The sequence below is a fragment of the Xiphophorus maculatus genome, chromosome 17 (assembly GCF_002775205.1).
Source record: "Xiphophorus maculatus strain JP 163 A chromosome 17, X_maculatus-5.0-male, whole genome shotgun sequence".
NCBI lineage: Eukaryota > Metazoa > Chordata > Actinopteri > Cyprinodontiformes > Poeciliidae > Xiphophorus > Xiphophorus maculatus.
In genome coordinates this window covers 1,919,324-1,941,311 of record NC_036459.1, presented here as the reverse complement: position 1 = coordinate 1,941,311, position 21,988 = coordinate 1,919,324, and the positions used below count along the sequence as shown (strand labels likewise).

At 41.1% G+C, this 21,988-nt stretch overlaps 1 protein-coding gene across 3 annotated transcripts; it reads left to right on the top strand.

The window, feature by feature from the left end:
- Positions 1–2,481: 2,481 nt before the first annotated feature.
- Positions 2,482–21,652, top strand: prkcq (protein kinase C theta). Of its 3 annotated transcripts, none has more exons than XM_014472768.2 (18): positions 2,482–2,568; positions 7,995–8,358; positions 10,706–10,905; positions 11,981–12,041; positions 12,610–12,790; positions 12,873–12,904; positions 13,001–13,086; positions 13,178–13,307; positions 14,235–14,344; positions 15,753–15,882; positions 15,955–16,121; positions 16,291–16,464; positions 17,371–17,462; positions 18,185–18,247; positions 18,393–18,531; positions 18,604–18,792; positions 19,226–19,354; positions 19,869–21,652. In XM_014472768.2, the coding sequence occupies exons 2-18, from the start codon at positions 8,241–8,243 to the stop codon at positions 20,025–20,027; spliced, it is 2,160 nt and encodes a 719-aa protein (XP_014328254.1). In that variant the 5' UTR covers positions 2,482–2,568; positions 7,995–8,240; the 3' UTR covers positions 20,028–21,652. The 3 variants fall into 3 exon arrangements, with proteins under 3 accessions (XP_014328254.1, XP_023205742.1, XP_023205743.1); XM_023349974.1 differs by lacking the exon at positions 2,482–2,568 and adding an exon at positions 7,781–7,874; XM_023349975.1 differs by lacking the exon at positions 2,482–2,568 and adding an exon at positions 7,891–7,910.
- The last annotated feature ends 336 nt before the right edge of the window (positions 21,653–21,988 follow it).

Sequence of the window (21,988 nt, the reverse complement as noted above, 5' to 3'; positions counted from 1 at the left end):
TTGGGATTCACCTGTCAACCCCTGATCCTGCTGGAGTAAAGAATCCCCCAGCATGATGCTGCCACCACCAGCATCATGGTGGCAGCATCCTGACTTCCTGATGTTATCATCCAATAAAAACAATGAATGTGAAATAAAAAAGTTAAAGGATGAAAACTCTGTGAAACATTTTTTATAAATAACAAACTGCAGAAAATAAACCCTGCAGGAATCAGGACGGTATCCATGGAAACAATCAGCAATAAAAACAGAGATGTGATCAGAAAAATGAGAACCAGGTGAGTTAATCAGACGATGAAGAACAGCTGGGAGAAAAAGCAGGACACATTCAAAGGAACAGAAAATATAAGAAACTAAAAACTGCATGAGAAACCAACTGGATTATTTTAAACTATTTATGTCAAATTTCCATTTCCAAGTAATCCATTTGTTGTTTTAGGTTATTTCTATTGTTTCTCCTGTTTTAGCTTGATAACGAACATGAAAACGTTTTATTACAATAACTGGGAAGGTAGCAGGATTATGTTAATGAAATGAACGAGCATTCAGGATTTCACTCAAAAACTGCAAACTGCTAATTCCAGTAAAACCGCTGTCCTCCTCAGGGAGCAGAGGACAGCGCCCCCAGCAGGCAGCGGCCGGACGGTGCATCCAGCCGACCTGCAGAAAAACCACAGACCGCGGATCCGAGGACAATTAGAGGCAGAAATGTGTTAAAGTTCACAGCAGGAAGGAGTTCATGGACTCATTCATTCATCAGCCGCTGCAGCAAAACTAAAAACAAAAAATAGAAGAGGAGTAGAAAAGAGAAAAGAATAATTTAGGAAATGTTAGAACCCAAATTAAAACTTAAAATAGAAACTATTTGTTTTGTGGCTGAATTAGTGACAGGATTAATCAAAAGTTAAAATGAACTTCATGAATAAAATGTTAGAATTGCTGCTGCTTGGAGAATCATCACATATAGACCCAGAAATTATCACAGACATGTTTTATATGCTTAAAATACATTTTTCCTTTCCGCCTGTTTCACTTGGACTGAAAAGGTCATAACATGGACGGTGGCGCCCCCTGGTGGAGAACCGAGGCAGCGGACATGAAAACAGCCACAGCAGCAACTTGGGCTCTTAACGAGTCACAAAATGAATGAACTATAACTTTAAAACAGCTATGAAATGCTATTTAAACCTGCTGAAGATTACAGGAAGTAAAACCGAAACCGGATTTTTGGTATTTTATTTATTTTTATTGAAAAAGTGAAAATAAAGCAGCAGCAAGCAGGAGAACAAACAGGCTGGAACTTTTATTGTATTTAATTTAATATAAATTATGTTTCCAGGTCGCCTTACATTATCCGTGATTAAAATAATTATTTTATGTTTTGAAAGAAGAAATTATATTTACTCAAGCACCAAATTAGCTTTACATGTGGAACAGAGAGAAAAATATTAAAATCTTTTCTATAGTTTTCATTTAATAAAAACTGACTCAGCATTTAATTTTATTATAGTTTCAGTTCACAGCAAATAAGAAGAACTTCAACATCAAACTTAAACATGAAGTGAAGAATCAAATATAACAGCATAAGCAGCCATATTTCATGATATCTTCCAGTTTGATTAAACTGAATTTAATGAAATTCAGTTTATAATGCCTATTATTTATTAAAGGAAGGATGTGGCGACAGTGGGGAGAAATGATTCCTTAACAAGATGAGACCAGAACCAGAACCAGGGTGATCGACCCGTTAAACAGATTAACTGAACTGAACCAGGATCACTGTCTGAACAATAACAGGGATCCACTCAGACTCAGATTTAATGTGAAACCAGTTTGCCATAATGTAAAAACCCTTTTGAAGCTCAGAGCCATAAAGCCGTAAACTTATTACTCTGCCAATAAATACAAAATATAACAAAAATCTGCAGGAACATTTTATGTTTCACATCCATCTGCAACAAACACTTTACCTAAAACAAAAACAGATCGTATTTAAAATCATGTTAATCTTTGTTAGTTTTTATTAAACACAGAAACATAGATATGCAAACCCAGGTACATTAAGAGTTTTGTTTCTTATGTTTAATACATTTATTAAACATAAGAAAATTTATAAATTTAGTTTCTGTTTCGATGTGAAGCTTGACTGAGTGTTGCGTTTAAAGACTAAAGGGAGAATTTGCTGCTCTTCGTTTAAAAACTTAATCCAGCCTCTGAAAAAGGTTATTAAGTGCTAAAGTTAATAAAATAAAACCACAACATATTTTGTGGTTTTGATTTTAAAAAATTAAAAATCTATGTTGTTTGTTTCTGTTAATAAATAAAAATATTTAATTATAAATTAGACTTTACGGCGACCCGCGATTTTATTTGATGTAAACACTCCCAGGATAAACAGGAAATAAAAACCTCCCTCTTTCTCTGGTTTAGTTCAGATGAGAGGCGGTGGCTGGAGGTGAGTAAACATTCCTACGGTCCGTGAACGCGTCACGCAGCCCGTTTAAACGCTGCGGCTCCGTTTCCTCCGCTCAGTGAGAGCCGCGGCAGCAAGCTGCAGTCCGCCGGGAGGTGAGTACTCTGAGCTGTTACTACGACCTTTATCAGCCTCACATTTCACCAAAGTTAGTTTAATATCTCAGCTGAAGCTAAAACATCTCAGCTGAATCGTTTCCCGCAATGAAAACTGGCTGGTTGTCGTCAGACCGGCTCAGTTTTATTAAGACTGTAAGGTTTAGTTTTAAACAAATAAAAGGATATACTTTACGCATTGTAAAGCATTAGTTCATGTTTTTCTTAAACACGAACCATTTCTGTGAAATAGTTTTCTACATTTCTGTTCTTAGGCTATAAACCAGATGCTTTCCTCCGTTATTTGGTACAAAGTTTTGTCTTTGTTCTCAAACCTGAAATAGACATGAAGTTGTTGTTTAGCCACCAAATAATCAGTTTCCTCCGGTAGGCGTCTATAAAACATAAAAAGTCTTTTTCAAAGTGTCTGGTAGGTTTTGTGAGCTCAGGCTGAAAGAGGCTAAAATGACTGGAAAGCAGCAGAGGAAGAGCAAGCATGAGGCGACAGTGGAGACGACAAACCTCAATTTAACCAGAAGAAATGTAAAACAAACCCTCATAAATACACAATAAAATTTCTTTATAGAGCACCAATGAAATGTACAGCATAAATAACAATATATGTAGCATTTATAAGATTTTATTGATTCCTGACACAGGAGTCATTTCTATAGAAAGATAAACAAACTATAAAGGAAATTGATGCTTTAACTTATTTTAATTTTCGTCCACATCCAGATCATGAATGCTCTTAAAGGGCCGGTTGTTGCAGAATGTATCAATAAAACCCGCTGAAATATTTTAAGACGTTTCTGCATTCAATATGTATTTCTTTAAACTCATGGTTGTTTCACTGATTTGTGTGGAGATAATTTAGAAATATTTGCGGGAAATTTTGCAGTATTTGCGTTCATGTAAGACGATAACTTGACATCCAGTAAAGTGGGAACAGAGTAGAAGTAAGAAATATCGCCGCCTGCAGGTGGGAGTTAGCATCACAGTTTTGTCTATTTGTGCAGAAAATTTGCAATAATATCACAATAATGCAGTGGCGTAAAAAGTGCAGGGATCACGAAATAACTAAAAACTGGAGGGATTACAAACACGCACAAAATGTTTTAAAATATTCTGTTAAGGGGGCGTGCTGTGGTGGCGCAGCGGGTTAGCACGCCCCACGCTTGGAGGCCCTAGTCCTCGACGCGGACGTCACGGGTTCAACTCCCGGTCCCGACGACCTGTGCCGCATGTCTTCCACCCTCCTTCCTGAAAAAATACAAGCCACTAGCGCCGCAAAAACTCTTCGGAGAAAAAAATGAAAAAAATATATATATATTCTGTTAATGTGGAAAAACACAATTTTGGAAATGCTGTTTCTGTTAAATAAGAAAAAATATTTAAATCACATTTTCGCTTCAAGTTTGTTGAAGCGATACGTTATTCAAAAACCTGCAGCTCTTTATCTTGCTCCACTTCCTGTCGTCGTCTTCTTCTTCGTTTCCTCCAGTAGTAAGATCCTGTTGTTCATCATCTGATCAGAAAAAGTTTCTATTGGAGCCAAAACCAAAACACAAGAAAATGTTTCAAAACTGGTGAGTTTCCATGAAGCGGTGTTAGAATCTGACACTGTAAGGCAACCAGTCCCACCCTCCGGCCGCTGAACCGATTCAAACCACGGCAGGAATCAGAATCTGTTCAGAGACGGTTTTAAACCGCTGAGCGTTTGTCAGTAGGCAGTATCTTCTGATCTCCGTCCTAGAAAACTTTTCTCCTAATCTGTAGTTAAAGATCAATTACTGCTGCCATGTTTAAGAGTACAGCAGCTGGTTCTGGTTCTGGTCAGGTGGATCAGAAGTGTTCTGACTGTGTGGGTGGAGGTGAGCGGTGCTGGTTCTGGTCGGGTCTGGCGTCTAGTCAAAGACCTCTCAGAGAACAAAGGTCCTGACTGAGTTCTGATGGATCGGCGTTCAGATGATGGGTCTGAAGGTCGCGGCTCGCCACGCCGCCGCGACCTTCGTCTGATCTCAGGTCGACTCAGAGGGGGGTGACCTTCCTCGTCCTCCTCTTCCTCACCTCCATGGCTCTTCACAGGAGGAAAAGAAAACGATAAAAAGAGAGAGAGAAATATTTTCTCCTGATACTCAGAACCTGAAACTGATTTAAGATCAAAGATCCATTTATTGATCCTCCTTTAATCCATAGGATTAGGATTATTCCTGTTATTTTCAGACAGAATCCGTCCGTCCATCCATCCATCCATCCATCCATCCATCCATCCATCCATCCATCCATCCATCCATCCATCCATCCTCTATTTTAAGGTTTGATATTCATATTTTTAAATCTGCTCTAATATGGAGTGAAAACTTCCACCACAGTAAAACTTTCAGGAAGTAAACCTCTGAGTGGCACCAGAACCAGCGCGATGGTCCAGTTGGTCCAACAGAACCAGTAGAACCCGTCCTGTGGTTGTTGCGCAGGTGTTTTTCCAGCTCAGCGTGTCGTGTTGCTCCGGGTTGAATCCCCTCCTGCAGAGGCGGCACTTTGCGGCAGACGGATTAAAGCGGCGGCAGCAGAAACGTCCAGACTCTGGACGTTCTGGATGAGCCGGAGGAACATCTGGCTGCTGCTGTAATCTCATCAGTTCAAACGTTTCTAAACGCTCCAGACTTCAACCTGAAGTTCAGCTGATGAGCAGGAACCATAAAATCTCAGATTAAAATCCATCAATATGCTTCAACTTCACTGGGAAGATGATTAATTCATCCAGAGTTTTTACTAAAAGGTAGAGAAGCAGTGAGGATAAACGGCAGATTAAAGATGTTTGATTAGTTTCACGGCTCACAGGCCTTCTTCCTGCAGAGGTCAGAGGTCAGGTGTAGATGTTCAGACTCCTTGCAGTCAGTCTCCAGGATGAACTGAGACGGTTTTTCTTTCTGTACATTTTTCAGCCTTTGCACCGATTGGCTGATCATCTCTTGTCCGTATCAACGATTCTGCGCAAAATTCCTGAATCGCTTCATTTCTTCTCTTAAAACAGCAAAACGTTTTTTAAATCTTTGAAAGCCGGAGTCAGGATCGACTTTTTACTCATTTTCTGATGACCACAGGAGAATTTCATTGTGCTAAGCTCCTTAACTCTGACCTCTAACTCGGCTAAAAAGCTCCTAAAGTTTCCGGAGGGAGAACGGCGCTATGATGAATAAAAAGGTTTTCCAGATGAACTGCAGAGAACAGAATCCGGTCGCTGTCCGTCTGTCAGAAGTTATAAAAACACTGAACGTTAAAATCTGTGAAAATACGAAATGAAACATTTAAACTGATTATAGGAGGAACAGCTGAGGAACGCCCAGCAGGCAGAGCGGGAAGAAATCCACCAAACCTGAGATAATATCTGTAACTGTGAGCAGTTATCATTTATATGAACTTATATCCATTCCTTATAATAAAAATATATTTGTCAACAAACCAGCAGTGCACCAAAATTATAAACATGGATATAGATTCAAAAATTACAAATATTAGATCATTGTTTGTTTTTTTTTAAAAAATCAACTAAATTCAGAAAAATTACTTAGAAAATGAATTAAATATTCCCAGTATGTCTACATGAGGAATAAAATAAAGGTTTTATCATAAAACTACTACATATCTAACCTCCATTATGTTAAACACTGATAAGTTAATAAATTATATGGAAAATCTTCTAAATATTCTCAGATGCTCGCGTCTGCCTGAGGAATGAAATACTTTTATGTCCATGTTTGAAATGATTTTCAATGAGAAATTAATTTTTATATTAACCAAAAGTTTAAAAATTCAAGAGAAAAATCCAAAATTCAGAAGCAAAAGTAAAGTTTGTTTGATTCATCTGCACCGACTGTAAGCAGAAAATAAAGTTTTGTTTTGTTTTAATAAACTAAATTCTGTGAGAAGATTTTAATATTCAATGTTTTTGGTTCATTTTGTTTCTTTTCTGTAAAGTTGATCTCTGGCTGAAACTGCATCAAACCCACGGAGAAGGAAAACGCTCAGACAGGAAGTGTGGTTGGTGTTTAGTGCCGTGAACTCCGGAAGTTTGACTCCGCCCACTCAAACGCATCAACAGGTCGCAGCAACGCTGCAGCAGCAGCTCCATGCGACGCTGCAGCAGCTGTTTTAGTGGATCTCAGTTTAATCATGTTGGTGTTCATCACCGTTTCTGTGAACCTGTCCGGTTCTGTACGGTTCTGCCCGGTTCTGTCCGGTTCCGTACGGTTCTGCTCCGTTGTGTTTTCCCGGCTCACATCTGTTTTTGGTTTTGGTTTTCCGGCTCGTTATTTCTGGTCTCTTTGACCAACTAATGATTAGTTAGTTGGTCAAAACTAACTAACATAGAAACCTGCTGATCGGTTTCTATGCAGCTCCCCTGGACTCTGGTGCCCTTAAATAAAATCTAATGCAACAAATTGCTGGAAGACTTTAGTTTTCCTGGAATGTGTCAAAATGTTTTTTAGGTGGTTCATATTCAAATCTCAATACATTCACAGTCAAATTAATTTAAAACATTTTGTTCTCGTCATAAAAATGTGAAGAATTCAAACTTTAAATATTTACCATCAAAATTTCTTGCAAAAATTTCTAAAGTAGCTCCACAAAAAATATTGATTTTAATTGCAAAACAATCCTAAATTTAAAGAAGTTATAGAAAACGGACGACTATTTTTAAAATATTTTAACAGTTTATTAATTAGACCAAATGGAAATGAGTTTAGGATTAATGTCGGAGCTTCAGGCCCGGTTCTGGTTCTGAGTTTAAGCTGCTAAAAGCCGACTGGACCAGCTCCGGGTCCTGGAACCAGTTCTGGTCAGAGTGTTGGTTCCTCATCTGCGCTTAGGATTTCATCTCTATTAATAGAGATGACACACACACACACACACACACACACACACGCGCGCTCAGCTATCTTTGCAGGGACTTTCCATTGACTTCCATTCATTCCTACAGCCTAAACTTTACCCTGACCTTTACCCTTACCCCACCCATTACATACCTAACCCTAACCCTACCCAAAACTCAACTCACACCGTAGTCCTAAATCTGACCCCTGACCCAAAAACAGTGTTTCCCCTTGTGGGGACCAGGCTTCGGTCCCCACAGCGTAGTGTTTCAGGAAAATGGTTCCCACAAGGTATAAGAAACAAACACACACACGGTCTTCTAAATCCAGCAGTGACTTGGGTGTCACTGGGACAGAACCAGGTCCAGTACTCACTGGGAGCCGGTCAGATTGTGTCGGCTCCTCTGAGGTTCTGGTTCTGATCAAACAGTGGGTTCTGCCTCTGAGCGTTGAAAGATTTCACCAGTCTGTGTTTTTCTGGGTCTTTGACTGAATTTGTTTCTGACGGATTTTGTGGTTTCTTGATGAAATGTTTCTCTTCCTCTGCAGGTCGTTTGATACGAGGACGGAAAAACTTTAAAAACGCTCACTTCCTGTCGCCGACCTGCGCCCGCTGCCAGCCGCCTGCAGAGAGACGGCGACACGCTGCAGCACGCACTGCGAGGAAACCTGGAAAACTCCTGATTTAACCTGGAAAACTCCTGATTTAACCTGGAAAACTCCTGATTTAACCTGGAAAACTCCTGATTTAACCTGGAAACATCCTGATTTTTCCTGGAGGAGCCATCATCAGACATGTCTCCTTTCCTGCGGATCGGCTTCTCCAACTTTGAGATCGATCCCAGCTTGGCGTACTATGAAGAGGTGCTGAACCCGTACTGCGCCGTCTACATGAAGGAGGCCGTGGACACAGGTCAGTGGCTCCTGGTTGCTACGGCAACTGTAATTTTTTCCATAACGACTAAAGTGGATCTGAAACTCCTTCCAGCCTACTTCATGCTGTCAGACGGGTTTTACAATAAAGAGTTTAATTAGTTAACTAGACCCAGAATGAACTTCTGAAGCTGCTGTGCTTCCAATGTTTTAAAGTCATAAAAATAAAAATGAATTATTAACTTAAATACTTACTTCCTTTAAAGGAAATGTTCAAATATCAATATTTCATCTCTTTTGGATGCAAAACGATGCAAACATCCGTCAGTAAAAACGTTTCTATCTGAGGAAACAGTTTGGACCTGGGAAGGCAGACAGGAAAGTAAATACACCCTAAAAGTGAATACACCCTAAAAGTAAATACACCCTAAAAGTGAATACACCCTAAAAGTAAATACACCCTGCTGTTTTTGTCTGGGTTCTAAATTTGTTGGAAAATAACAATCAGGTTCACTTATTAAATAAAGATGAAGATAAAAAGTAAGTACACCCAGGATTCAGTAAAAAGTCTTTATCAGTGTTTCATTTCATTCTGGAGTCATTTTGGCCTGCAGAAGAAGAAGAAAGGCGTAGTTCAAGTCACAGGAGGAAATGATTATTTTTAATAATGTAACGACACGTCGCATTAACATCAGAGTTTTCAACTGTTGATCAGGAAGGACCCATAAAGTTTCTCTACAATAACTATTGTCAATATTTTTGCTCAGATTCTAAATAGAAATTTTGTAATTTCCTGTTAATGTGCAGGAAATGACATCATGTTCAGATTCATCATTTCAGTTATTTTATGGGTTTCATGTGAGAATCAGGAGGAAAATCAGCTGATCGCTGACTGAACATGGTTCTGGATTTTATGAGCATTAATGGGAAATATGATGTCATCGAGGGCAGAGTTAAAAATGGCTGCTTTGATGATGTCATCGAAGGCAGAGTTAAAAATGGCTGCCTTCTGTAGGAAACGTTTCTGTTCAGGAAGGGAGATAAATTTACCTTTTTTTACTTTTTAATCATTTTCAAACAGTTTTCCGTTTTATGGTCATAATAAAAAAAATTTAAAAAGTAAAGAATCCAACAGGACATCCAGTTATTAATGTGTTGTCATGGTAACGGTGTCGCTGGTACTGATCAGGTCCGGTAAAGCTTCATTTCTCTGTATTTCAGTATTTTTGACCTTCATCATACTTTCTGTCATATGTGGGCTGTTTGCTTACTAGCAGTCATGTATGAAGATGATAAATACAGAAGTAAAACCGAGGCGCTACGTTCAGTCTTCTGGTTGACAGAAAACTCGTCGTTTCAGACGGAACCGGTTCTGACTCAGAAGAAACAGGAGGGCAAACGACAGGAAGTCAGCGTTTTCTGAGCGTCACCTTTTCGTTTTTAGCAGATCACACAGGAACTGGCTCACATGTCACTCTGACAACATGTTGGCTCATCTGGCTGCACAGAACCAGAACCGGACGGGTTCTGGGCCCAGAAACAGCTCCGATGTTCAGCTGCAGGCGAAGTGGAAACTTTGAGAGTTTAATGGGTTTTACTGGAAACATTTTGGCTAATTAGTCTGGAAATAACTGAACTAGTTTCAGTGCAACAAGTAGATTTGTTTTGGACTTTACAGTCCGATTAATCACGATTAATTGATTGATTGGAATAATTAACTAATTTAGCTATTAATTAATAATTAACTGGAGTAAACAGACTCAAACAATCTATTTGCTAAAAGATAATAAAAAAAAACTCAGATCAGTAATAAAACAAAAACATAAAATAAATACATAAAAATTAGGCTGATGTTTTATTTAATGCTTTTTTTGCACCATGTTAGAAATAACTGAGTATTTCTGAATTCACAGATTAATTCCTGGTTAGAAAACGCTTTCAGCAACAAGGCAATTCAAAAAGCTTTACATGAATTAGAGGAAATACAAACAAAATAAAAGGAAAACAAAAAGTACTCCATAGTTTACAAACTAACAGAAACGTAAAAGTGTAAAACTACATGTTGGTTCCCCGTGTTTAATAAGTAGTCTGTAAGAAACTAGTGACTGGTTCTCCTGGTTTTATTAAACTAAGGAGTTTCTTTATTTCTTGTTCCGATATTAAAAGTTTAAAGCTAAATCTAAGTTAATGAGTAACGATCAAATTATGCTACAGCAATAATCTAAAAAACAAAAACATGAAACTCAAAGAATCAAATCAGAGCCTGTTTACTGTGTGGAAGTGAAACTGAAGCCGCTCAGGTTGGTGCTGGTTCCCCTGAGACGACCCTGAGCCAGGGTGTGTGTGTGTGTGTGTGTGTGTGTGTGGGTGTGTGTGTGTGCATGCAGAGAAGGGACAGGTGTACAAGCAGAAGAAACCCACCATGTACCCGCCGTGGAGCTCCACGTTCGACGCCCACGTCCACCGCGGCCGCATCATGCATGTCATGGTGAAGGACCGGACGGCCGAGCTGCGGTCCGAGGCCACCGTGGCGCTGGACTCCCTGGCCACGCGCTGCAAGAAGGAGAACGGCAAGCTGGAGATCTGGGTGGGTGGAGCAGAACCGTACCGGGTCGGACCAGACCGCACCGCTCAGAGGACACTCAGAACGTCGATTAATGTTTTGATTGATTGATTAAAGCAACAGGTCCAGAGGGCCACAGAGATTGAGCCTTAAAGGGCCGGTACCATCTAAAATGGGCTTTGAGCTTTGCGTCATGGTCTGTTCTCCCTCATCATAAACAAACCTGAGAAATCCTTTAGTCTCCATGGCAACCATTCAACTGCTAAACATCTGGGTGGACCTAGCCCCGCCTCCGAGACGAAGCTTCTCCTCCACTCAGCTCCTTCAGACTAGCCAGCAGCAATTAGCAATCAGCTGCTGAGCTCATTATAGGAGCTGCTGCTCAGAGCAACGCTGGTAAAAACGTTAAAGGGTTAATGGAGGAGCCATGTGACTTCCTGGAGGCGGAGCTTCAGAAAGAGCAGGAGTTCTTAAAGAGACAGAAGCCCAATTTCAAGAGGTTAAATCAGCTAAATTTAATTTCAGTCATATTTGACATATAAAGAATATTTATAAGAACTTAATGTAACATACGTTAACAAGAAGTATGAATGCAGAGAAAATTTAAACAGTTTTTTAACTGGTATTTTTTATCAAAGCACTCTGCTACAACCGGCCCTTTAAGAACATTAATGACCCAAATGTGACCAACATGAGGATTAATTTAAAGGGAAATTACGTAATTAAGCTGATAAAGCTTCAGGTTTTTGTTCATTTAATGGTTGAAGGAGAATTTGTTTCAGTTATAATTTAGTCCAATAAGACCTGGAAACTAAAAAGTAGAAAAATCAGAGAAATGTAAAATTTTCTTCAGATGAATCTCAGAAACATTTTCTACTTACTGAAAGTTAAAATGAGTTTTTTCTATTTTTGTGGGGAGTTTTTATCTCCTGCTGAGATCAGAGATTTTCTGCCAACCGTTTCCTTCCCAAACAAACACAAACTGTAATTAAAATCCTCCAGGCTGTTTGTTCTGCCGGAGCCGAGTCTGTTCCCAGCACCATGTCACCCAGGCCTCCTCCAGATGGAAGGTTTTATTTGTGCTGGTTTTGTGTTTCAGCTGGAGATGAAGCCGCAGGGCCGCCTGCTGATGGAGGCCCGGTATTACCTGGAGAAGAGCGGTGAGTCTCCAAAAACAGCAAAACTAAAACTTTACCTGATACCATCAATAACCCTACCAGCAGATATCTTCACTAATACAATATTTGCTAAACAGAATAAATGTTTAATAAACAGAAATATAGATTCAAAACTTTAAATTGTTGTTTTTTGTTAAATGAAATTCATCCAGTTTGCTGATTATTTTATAAACTAGAAAAGCAGCAAAAACAGAATCCAGGCTAGAGTACAAAAACACTTCCTGGTTTAATCCAGCGGCGTATGAAGGTCACTGTAGATACAAAAAAAGTTACTTTCTGACAAAAAATTCAGAATTTTTAAAATTAATATCAGAAATGTTTCAGAAAAAAATTCTGAGTTTCAAAAGATGAAAATACTCGACTTTTCCTTGAAAGCTTTTTGTCCCAAAATATTTTGCGGTGGAAATATTTGATTTTTCAAACTTAGAAATTTCCTAGTTTTTTTTTAGAAAATTTCTAAGATTAATCTCAAAACCTTAGGGGTCACGGGGTCGTGTCCTGGTGTGTTTAGACCCTAGGGGTCATGGGGTCGTGTCCTGGTGTGTTTCAGACGCTGCGGGTCTGGCCGGCGCCGACCCGGACTCAGAGTGCGGCAGAGACGGCCTGTTCACCCTGCATCAGCGGCGCGGCGCCATCAAGCAGGCCAAAATTCACCTGGTGAAGTGTCACGAGTTCAGCGCCACCTTCTTCCCTCAGCCCACCTTCTGCTCCGTCTGCAAGGAGTTCGTCTGGTAAGAACCGGCTGGAACCAGCCCGACTGGACCGACCAGGACCCGGACCGGTTCCTGACTCGGCTCTCTTTCTGCTTTGCAGGGGTCTAAACAAGCAGGGCTACCAGTGCAGACGTGAGTCTCCGTGTTTCCCATGATGCATCAGGAGACGGCCGTCCTGCGGCGGTGTCCTCCATGTCTCTGTCCCTCTTGTCTCTGTGTGTCTCCCAGAATGCAACGCTGCCATCCACAAGAAATGCATCGACAAGGTCATTGCCAAATGCACCGGGTCGGCGGTGAACAGCAAGGAGACCATGGTGAGTTAATACAGGTTCTGATTCTGGTTCTGGTTCTTTTTCTGGTTTCTGGCCGTTTGAGTCAAGCTGCACTCTGGTTCTTGTTCTGCAGATACATAAGGAGCGCTTCAAGATCGACATGCCCCACCGCTTCAAGGTGTACAACTACAAGAGCCCCACCTTCTGCCAGCACTGCGGCACCCTGCTGTGGGGGCTGGCCAAGCAGGGGCTGAAATGTGAGGGTGAGACGCCGCCTGCACCGCATGTACACAGCTCAACATGGCCGCCACGCCTCGATTAGCGTCAGGATGGCTCAACATGGCCGCCACACCTCGATTAGCGTCAGGACGGCTAAACATGGCCGCCACACAACGATTAGCGTCAGGACGGCTAAACATGGCCGCCACGCCTCCGTTAGCATAAGGACGGCTAAAGATAGCCGCCACGCCTCGATTAGCATCAGACTGGCTAAATATTCAAATCTTCCCACTGATTCTCAGCTGGATTCACGTCTGGACTTTGACTAGGCCATTCTCTGGCTGTATTTTCCTCCTGCTCCTTCCCTTCTTCACCGTCCGCTCCGGCCTGATTCCCTGTTCCTTTATTTCTTTGTTCCATGAAATCGTACCAGCTGTAGTTAATTCGGTCACAGATGTTCCTCCGTAGGCGGGCCAGTCGATTTGACTGGTCCCAGTTAGTATCTCAGACTGGGAGTCTTCTGCTGCTGTAGATTTTAACAGGTTTTGGACATTAGTTGTTTGAACTGAATCAGATTCAGGAACACAAAATGTTTCCCACGACGAACCAGATGATGTTTTAGATGCTTTATGTAACATAAGAGGCTTATTTTCCAAACCCATAAAGATAATTTCATGTGCAGCAGGAGGAATTATCATGATTTAGGTCTCGGCGTTGCATCATGTGCAGCTGCTGCTCATTTCTCATCAGAAATATGATCCAGCAGCTGAAAACTCCCGTTTACAGACAAAAATCATCCATAAAACGCCTCATTTCTCTAAAAGTGTGAATCAAATGCATCATTTAAACACTTTAAGACAAATTTAGTTTCCAGAGATTTCAGCATTATGATTGATTGTAATCTGAAACAGAATCCAAACGTAATTGTTACAGATGCGATTGCAGGTTTATTTTTTTTGTTTTATGTGCAGAGTGCAGCATGAACGTTCACCATAAATGCCAGAAGAAGGTGGCGAACCTCTGCGGCGTCAACCAGAAGCTGATGGCTGAAGCTCTGGCCGTCATCGGGAGCCAGCAGCAGGTCAGGACATCGGCAGATGTTTCTACGTTCTGCCAGGAAAACTAAAACGGTCTCTGATCTAGAGAAGTCAAGATGAAGGCATAAATATTATAACTCCATGATGTTATAAATTCAGACATCTGTAAGAGAAAAACCCTTAAATGTTTAGAGAAAATGAATATTTTCCAGAATGTGAGAGGATCCAGAAAAAGATCCCAGTTCTACATTTAAAACATTTCCTGAATTCACCACAGGACTCTTTTAGCTCTTCTGCTGTTTTTATTCACAAATTTCTGACTAAATGTGAAATATTCTAGTTTTAATCTTGGAAAAAAATGTTCTTTTACACATGCAATTAATCTAGCAATTTTGTTTTTGGCGAAAATTTGTTCCTCCAAAGTCATTTTATTTTCCTTCTGAAACTCCGTCAAACTCAGCAGTTTTCTTGTCCGATACCAATTTTTGCTTTAGTTTAAGGTTCAAACCAGCATTTTTACTGAAAATGTACAGTTGCGTTTTTTATTACAACAGAAGCAGCAGAATCTACCCGACTCCTACGAGAAGGGAACGCCTCACACGGCTGCAAAATCGTCTCATAATGAGTCAGATTTCCTGGTAATAGAAACAGTTTTATGAGTCATGATTCTGTGTACTGATAAAAGTTTCTTCAGAAACTGAATTGTTTATTTTTACACTTCTTTAAATTTAATCATTGTACATAAAAAATCAGTTCATTTAGCTGTAAAATAAATCTCTTCTACCGGCCAGATTCTTTCCTGGACATCTCAGAATTAAGATTTACTCTATGAAGCAAATTAATTATTATTCGCCAATTATTTAATTTGGAACAAACAGTAACTCTCCACAATATTTCTGCTAGAGGGAAAAAAATTTAATGGATGAAAATTGCAAATGTTCTCCAAACATTTTTATGTTGTAAATTTACAGTCAATTATTAACAGCAATGATTTGGGTTATTCAGCCTGACATATTTTTCTCTGTTATTTATTCCTTCAGTATCAAATATCTGATTAGCAAGCTAACTAGCTCCAAACTGAATATTTAGCTCTAGAGCTAGCAAAATATTAATTAGCTCTAAAGTAGAAATATTTAATTTACAAATGAGATATTTGTAGTTTGCAAACTACAAATATGTAAACTAATTTTTTTGTTTACAAACTAAATATTTAGCTAGCTAGCTAAGTTGGAATGTAAATATTTAGACTAAGCTAGCCAAAGCTAAATATTTAGCTAATATGCTAATTCACTTGCTGGTTACTTTTTTAATGACAAAGTTTGTCTGAGGATTTTTAGAAAAGTTTAGTTTCCAAAAATGTTTCACCAGTAATTTAAAAGTAAAACAAAATATTTTTTAAGGATAATAATTGTCTAATTTATTTATCTGTTGGGTTTTATTTTCCCTCTGAAGGCGAGAAGTACTAAAGACGGTGACATCATGGGTCGAGAAGGTCCGGTGGGCATTGGCCAGCCGGGCGTAGTGCGGGTGCCGTCCGGGTTGGTACCGGGTCTGCCCGTCACACAGGCACCTGCTAGCAAAGGTACGCCGCCGCTGACATCACCTCTCCATTGTGCTAGCTAATGTCTCACCGGAGGTTTCCGTTCGCCGGCAGATCCGATGGGCGTTTTGTGGGAGGGGCCGACCGACGTGAGCAGGCTGGCCCTGGAGGCGGCCCCAGAGGAGCCGCTGTACGCCGTCCCAAAGAAGGACCATCAGCCGAAGTTCAACATCGACGACTTTGTCCTGCACAAGATGCTGGGCAAAGGAAGCTTCGGAAAGGTGCGGCGCCGTTGGCTTCAGCTGCTCTGTCACACTTTGACTCATTCACACTTCAGCCAGGCTTGTGGTCAGGCTTGTTTCCACGGAAACTTGTCACCTGGTTAGCAGGTGGAGGCGGATCTGTCCAGAGTTGTGCAGAACCTCAAACCCCGTCTTCCTGTGGTTCCAGGTGTTTCTGGCCGAGCTGAAGAGGAGCGGGAAGTTTTTTGCTGTGAAGGCTCTGAAGAAGGACGTGGTGCTGATGGACGACGATGTGGAGTGTACGCTGGTGGAGAGGAGGGTTCTGTCTCTGGCCTGGGAGAACCCGTTCCTCACACACCTGTACTGCACCTTCCAGACCAAGGTGATGACCACAGACAGGGCTCCTGTCAGAGCGAGGCCCTGCCAGTTCTGACTGGTGCAAACAGCAAAACCAGCTGTAAACACAGGAAGCACGAGCTAGAGGTGTCAAAGCTGCAAAAACAACAGGAAGTATGAAAGCTGCAATTCCCTCCTCAAGGTGAAAGTCCTCCAGGCCACCAGGGGGAGTCAGGAGTAAATTATATCTCCTATGTAAAAATGCAGCTGAAAAAAAACTGTTTTGAAAAAGACATGAAGTTCTTCCTCCAAGTCCTCGCTGAGCGTCTGGTCCCAGTTTGTTGGTCGACTCCTCCTGGTGGCCTGGAGGACTTCTGTTCTGTGGAGCGAGTTTTGCTCTTACTGTTGTTTTTGTTAGAATTGCAGCATTTTCCCTTTGCTCCCATTTCCTGTGGCTGCAGCCTTTTGTTTATTTATTACAGAATTTTTGATTTGTTTTTAAATTGATTTTATTATTTTCTTTTAATTTCCCAATAAAGTGTTTGAATTAAATGTAGAATTTAATTGTAGATTTTGGTTCTGTTTCCTGCAGTTCCAGTATATTTTATTTGCAGTGTCTGGTTGTTTGGATCTTGTTTGGATCTGAAATATAAAAGGGTCAGACATGAAGAGAGACGGTCTGATCTTTGATGTGGTTCCGGTTCTGAACTGGAAATATCATCTCAAGGTTCTTTACAGAACAGATTCCAATCTGAATTATCAGGCTGTAGTGAATGGAAGCAGCTGAAAGTCTCATAATCCCTTCATGTTGAACTGCACTACAGTAAAGTTTCAGTCTGTAGTTTATCTCCTGCCTGATATTAGAAATGTTATTAAACAGCCAGCTGCAGTCCAGCTGTTTCGCCTTCATGTGGCTCAGAGTTTCTCATGACGCCATTTTGTTTTTCTCCAGGAGAACCTCTTCTTTGTGATGGAGTATCTGAACGGAGGAGATCTCATGTTCCACATCCAGACCTGCCACAAGTTCGACCTGCACAGAGCCACGTAGGTCTTCCTGCTAACGCAGCCAGCAGCCCACCGAGCTGGGAAAAGTATTTACACCCTGGGAAATGTCTGCAGTCACAACTCAGTGTTCCAGATCGACAAACATTAGTATCTGAATAAAAACAAAATGGATTTCAGTGCTGAAAAGCTTCAGTTTTATCAAACTGAGGTTTTGGTTCTGGTTCCGACTCGGTTTCGGGGATGATTACTTTTTCTTTTTCTGTTAATAAATTCAAATATAATTTTAAAACAGGCATTTTTATTCCCTAGGTTTGATAATATCATTAATATTTACCAGTATAGGCCAAACGTCCATGATGGTGCGTTAGCTTCGCTGCTGTTCTCAGCATGAAAACGTTTTTGGTTTTAGTTACAAAACATTTTAAATTGCCGTGGTTACGCCGCCAGACGTTTCTGTCATGCACCTTAACTTACAGAGCAGTAAAAGACTTTACCTCCAGCTCCGATTAAAGCTGAACAGAAGTTTGTTTTTAAAAAGAAACTGAAAAACTTTTAGGAGCAACTTACTGGAATGGTTAATTATTGTATATTTTATAAGTTTAACAGCAGTTTTATTAACTGTATTAAATTTTTATTGCTACTTATGTTAAATCTGTCATATCTGAATGGTTTCTGCTGTAAGATGTGTGGTGGAGTGGTGGAGCCCAGAAACAATGAAATCTCATTCTGTTGAATTAATCTGATCTGTTTTTGTCCTGCAGGTTCTACGCAGCCGAGATCGTCTGCGGCCTCCAGTTCCTGCACTCCAAAGGAATCATCTACAGGTGGGGTTGTGCTGCGGAGTCGTGCTACGGCGTCGTGCTGCGGCGTCGTGCTGCAGCATCGTGCTGCGGCATCGTGCTGCGGCATCGTGCTGCGGCGCCGGTTGAGTTTTGGACAGCAGGCTGACTCTGTGCTTCTCCCTTGCAGAGACCTGAAGCTGGACAACGTCCTGCTGGACTCGGACGGACACATAAAGATCGCCGACTTCGGGATGTGTAAGGAGAACATGCAGGACGACCTGCAGACCTCCACCTTCTGCGGGACGCCGGACTACATCGCCCCGGAGGTGAGCGGCCGTGGGTTTGGGTCGGAGCTTCTGGTTGGTGTGTGAGGCTGATGCTTGTTGCCGTGCCAACAGATCCTGCTGGGCCAGAAGTACAACAGCTCGGTGGACTGGTGGTCCTTCGGGGTTCTGCTCTACGAGATGCTGATCGGTCAGTCGCCGTTCCACGGCCGCGACGAGGAGGAGCTCTTCCAGTCCATCCGGACCGACTCGCCCGTCTATCCCAGCTGGCTCACCAAGATGGCCAAAGACATTCTGGTCAAGGTGAGACTCAGACCACCGGAACCAGTCCAGTCTGTCTAAGAGAACATGCTAAACTCTGATTAACGTCTTCAGCCTCTTCTTTCCTGCTTTTCCTCTGTTTCAGTCCAGATCCACCTTCCTGGAGCTGAAATCAGATTTTGTCCCAAACTTTTATTTACAGTACAATTTTCTACAGAAACTGAACCAAACTGTGTTTCTAAAACTAAACATCCAGCTGTGTTTATCTTACCTGTATTAAAAAATACTGAATTCTGTTGGAAGACCTGCTGATACAGGAAGCATCTGATGAAATTCCTGTTCCGACACAGGGAACGACTAATTAAACCTTTTCCAATGAAGAATAATTAGACTTTCTGGCTCTGTTGGTAAATCTGTCCCGTCGTCATGGCGACTAGCAGCGAGTAAAGGTTTTGTCTGACCTGGTTTTCTTCAGCTGTTTGTCCGGGAGCCAGAGGAACGACTGGGAGTGAAGGGAAGCATCCGGCAGCACGGCTTCTTCAGCAGCATGGACTGGAGCGCCCTGGAGCAGCGGCAGGTGGCGCCGCCCTTCAGGCCTACGCTGGTAAGTTAAAGAGGAGCTCCAGGTGTTTGGAGGTATTATTTATTATATTATGGAGGGAATATTCAGGTTTAATGGGAGTTATTTTATCTGAACTATAGTTCATTTTGGCTTTTGAGTAATGTTTCTACTGAGAATTTTGATACATTTATCAAATTGTCAAATACTTGATATCATTTATGTTGCTACAGAAACAAAAATATCTTCAGAAACTTCATATATAAAATAATCAGCTTTCATCTGAAACCCTGAACATGAATGTGGTCAAACATTTAAACTAAAAAGAGTGACCTCAGAGCAGAGCCTTGAGGTACTCCTGTGTTCATATAGCAACAGATTGTTGTAGTTTGGTTTCTGTTGAAAAACAGAAAAGTTTAATGATGAAAGAGGAGGACCTGGCCTCTCCTGCAATGACCGCTGGATGGATGGATGTCCATGTCTTTACTCAGACCAGTTGGTGATGCAAACAGGAAACCAGTTTTACCATCTAAGAAAATGTTTCCCTCCATTTTCTCAGACGTCACCAAGCGACTGCAGCAACTTTGACAAAGAGTTCATCAACGAGAAGCCGAAGCTGTCGTGTGCCGACCGGACGCTCATCAACAGCGTGGACCAGACCATGTTCAGGAACTTCTCCTTCGTCAACCCAGGGATGACCCGCATCGCCGCCCGCTGACCCAAAACACCAAGGGTTGGCCCACATCGCCGCCCGCTGACCCAAAACACCAACACTTACTGAAACAGAGTCAAACTAAATCTCCAGACTGTGAATGGAGATTTACCCCAGTGGGGTTGAAGAACCAGTCAACCCCACTGGGACTGGACTGTGGAACCAGGCAGGTCCGGTTTGTTCTGAGGTTCCTGCTGACTGCTAACTGTGATCCTCCTGAGACCCAGATCCATTTTCTCCTCATTAGAACTGTTTATGGACTTATAATGAATCTCAATGCATTTCTTTTCCAGACCGCCTCAGAACCCTGAAGGCTTTAATTTCTCATTTATTCATGGATTTCATGTTTTCCTCGGGGAGAGCGGTCTGTTCATTTGAACTGATGTTCCTCCAGCTGCGTCACATCCTTCTCTGAATCCAGGTGTGTTGAAGCACAGACACATCTAAAGTAGCAGGACTGATTTAGAAAAGGGGTCTACATCAATGTTCCAGATAATTTACATGAAAACAAATTTTTCTAATTTAACACAAGACGTTCAAAAGTGAGTAAATTAGTGGGACTTGAAAAACTTTAATCGAGTTACAGCACAGTTTGTAATTAATCACATTTAATTACAGATGTATCTACCAAATATGCAACATTATTATTTCAAAAGCAGTTTTTGCTGCTAATTTATTGAATAAATGGACATATAGCCTCAATAACACATACATAGTTTGTAATCTCTTAGGTTATTAAACCATCAGCTTTCAACTGATTAATGGAACTAATTAAAAAAATAATTCTGTAGGAATGCAGAAGCTGACATTATTAGGGACGTCTGAGCTGCTGCTACATGTTTAGCATGGAAAATGCTACTTAAGGCTTAAAAAGCTTCGCCGATAGGCTAACTCCTTTTAGCACAATTTAAACACAACAATAGTCTTTTCCAGCGTCCCATCATGTCTGCTTGAAACAGAAATTAACTGCCAGTGGGCCGAGAGAAGCGGCCTTGTCATCCATCGCTGTTAGCGAATGTCGCTTGTGCGTCAGATTTACGGACGTACCAGAAACGCGCGGTCGCCGGAACGTTCGTATGAAAATCAGAATGCGGCTAACATATTTAACGCGTTAAAATCCGTCATTAATGATCGACAATAACGCGTTAAAGTCCCGAGCCTAAAATGAAAACAATAATCGGTCTGATATTCAGCTGCTGTTAGCGGCCGCAACTATATTTCTATTTATTCGGTTAGCATTAGCTAACAGAGTAACTCTGGATTAGCATTAATCTAGTAACAAGACAATTCTCCTTCAGCTGGTTTACTGGACCATATGGATCACATTGGACCGCAGTTACGGGAAATAAATACCTCTAAAAGTAAAATAAGAGCCTGAATGTGGTGCTGATGACTGAGGTTAAGACAGTTTATTCCTCCGTTTGTATATGTTCATGAAAACATGTCAGACTTTTCTCCTCTGGGTCTCAGGAGGATTTCTGTTTCCTCATAATGTGTAAATAAAACTTACATGTGATGAATTTGGCTTGAGATAAACTTGGATGTAAATAAGTGAGTTGTACTGTAGTCACGTGGATGGTTTCACTCCAGATCCTGTACATTAATATTAATAAAGTAAGTTTGTTTTTAAATGTTTGAGTGAACTCTGAGCATCACCGCTTGTTTCTGCCTGTCCGCCTCCTTTCATGTAAACAGGAAGTAGGAAGATCATTTCCTACACAATAATAGAAACGAATGCTGAAGCTGAACGTCTGACCGGATCCATCAGGTGTTGACTGTCTTTACTGAACAGAATCTGGAAAAGAACAGAAGTAAATTCAGCTATTTTCCAGATTTTATTCCATATCCCAATAATCTCCATCCACTCTGCAGGCTACATATTCCAGAAATTGTCATCAAAAGTAATTATATACGATGGTTATAAGATGGTTAATAGAGTCATCTGGAAATTTGTGTCTCAGACATGA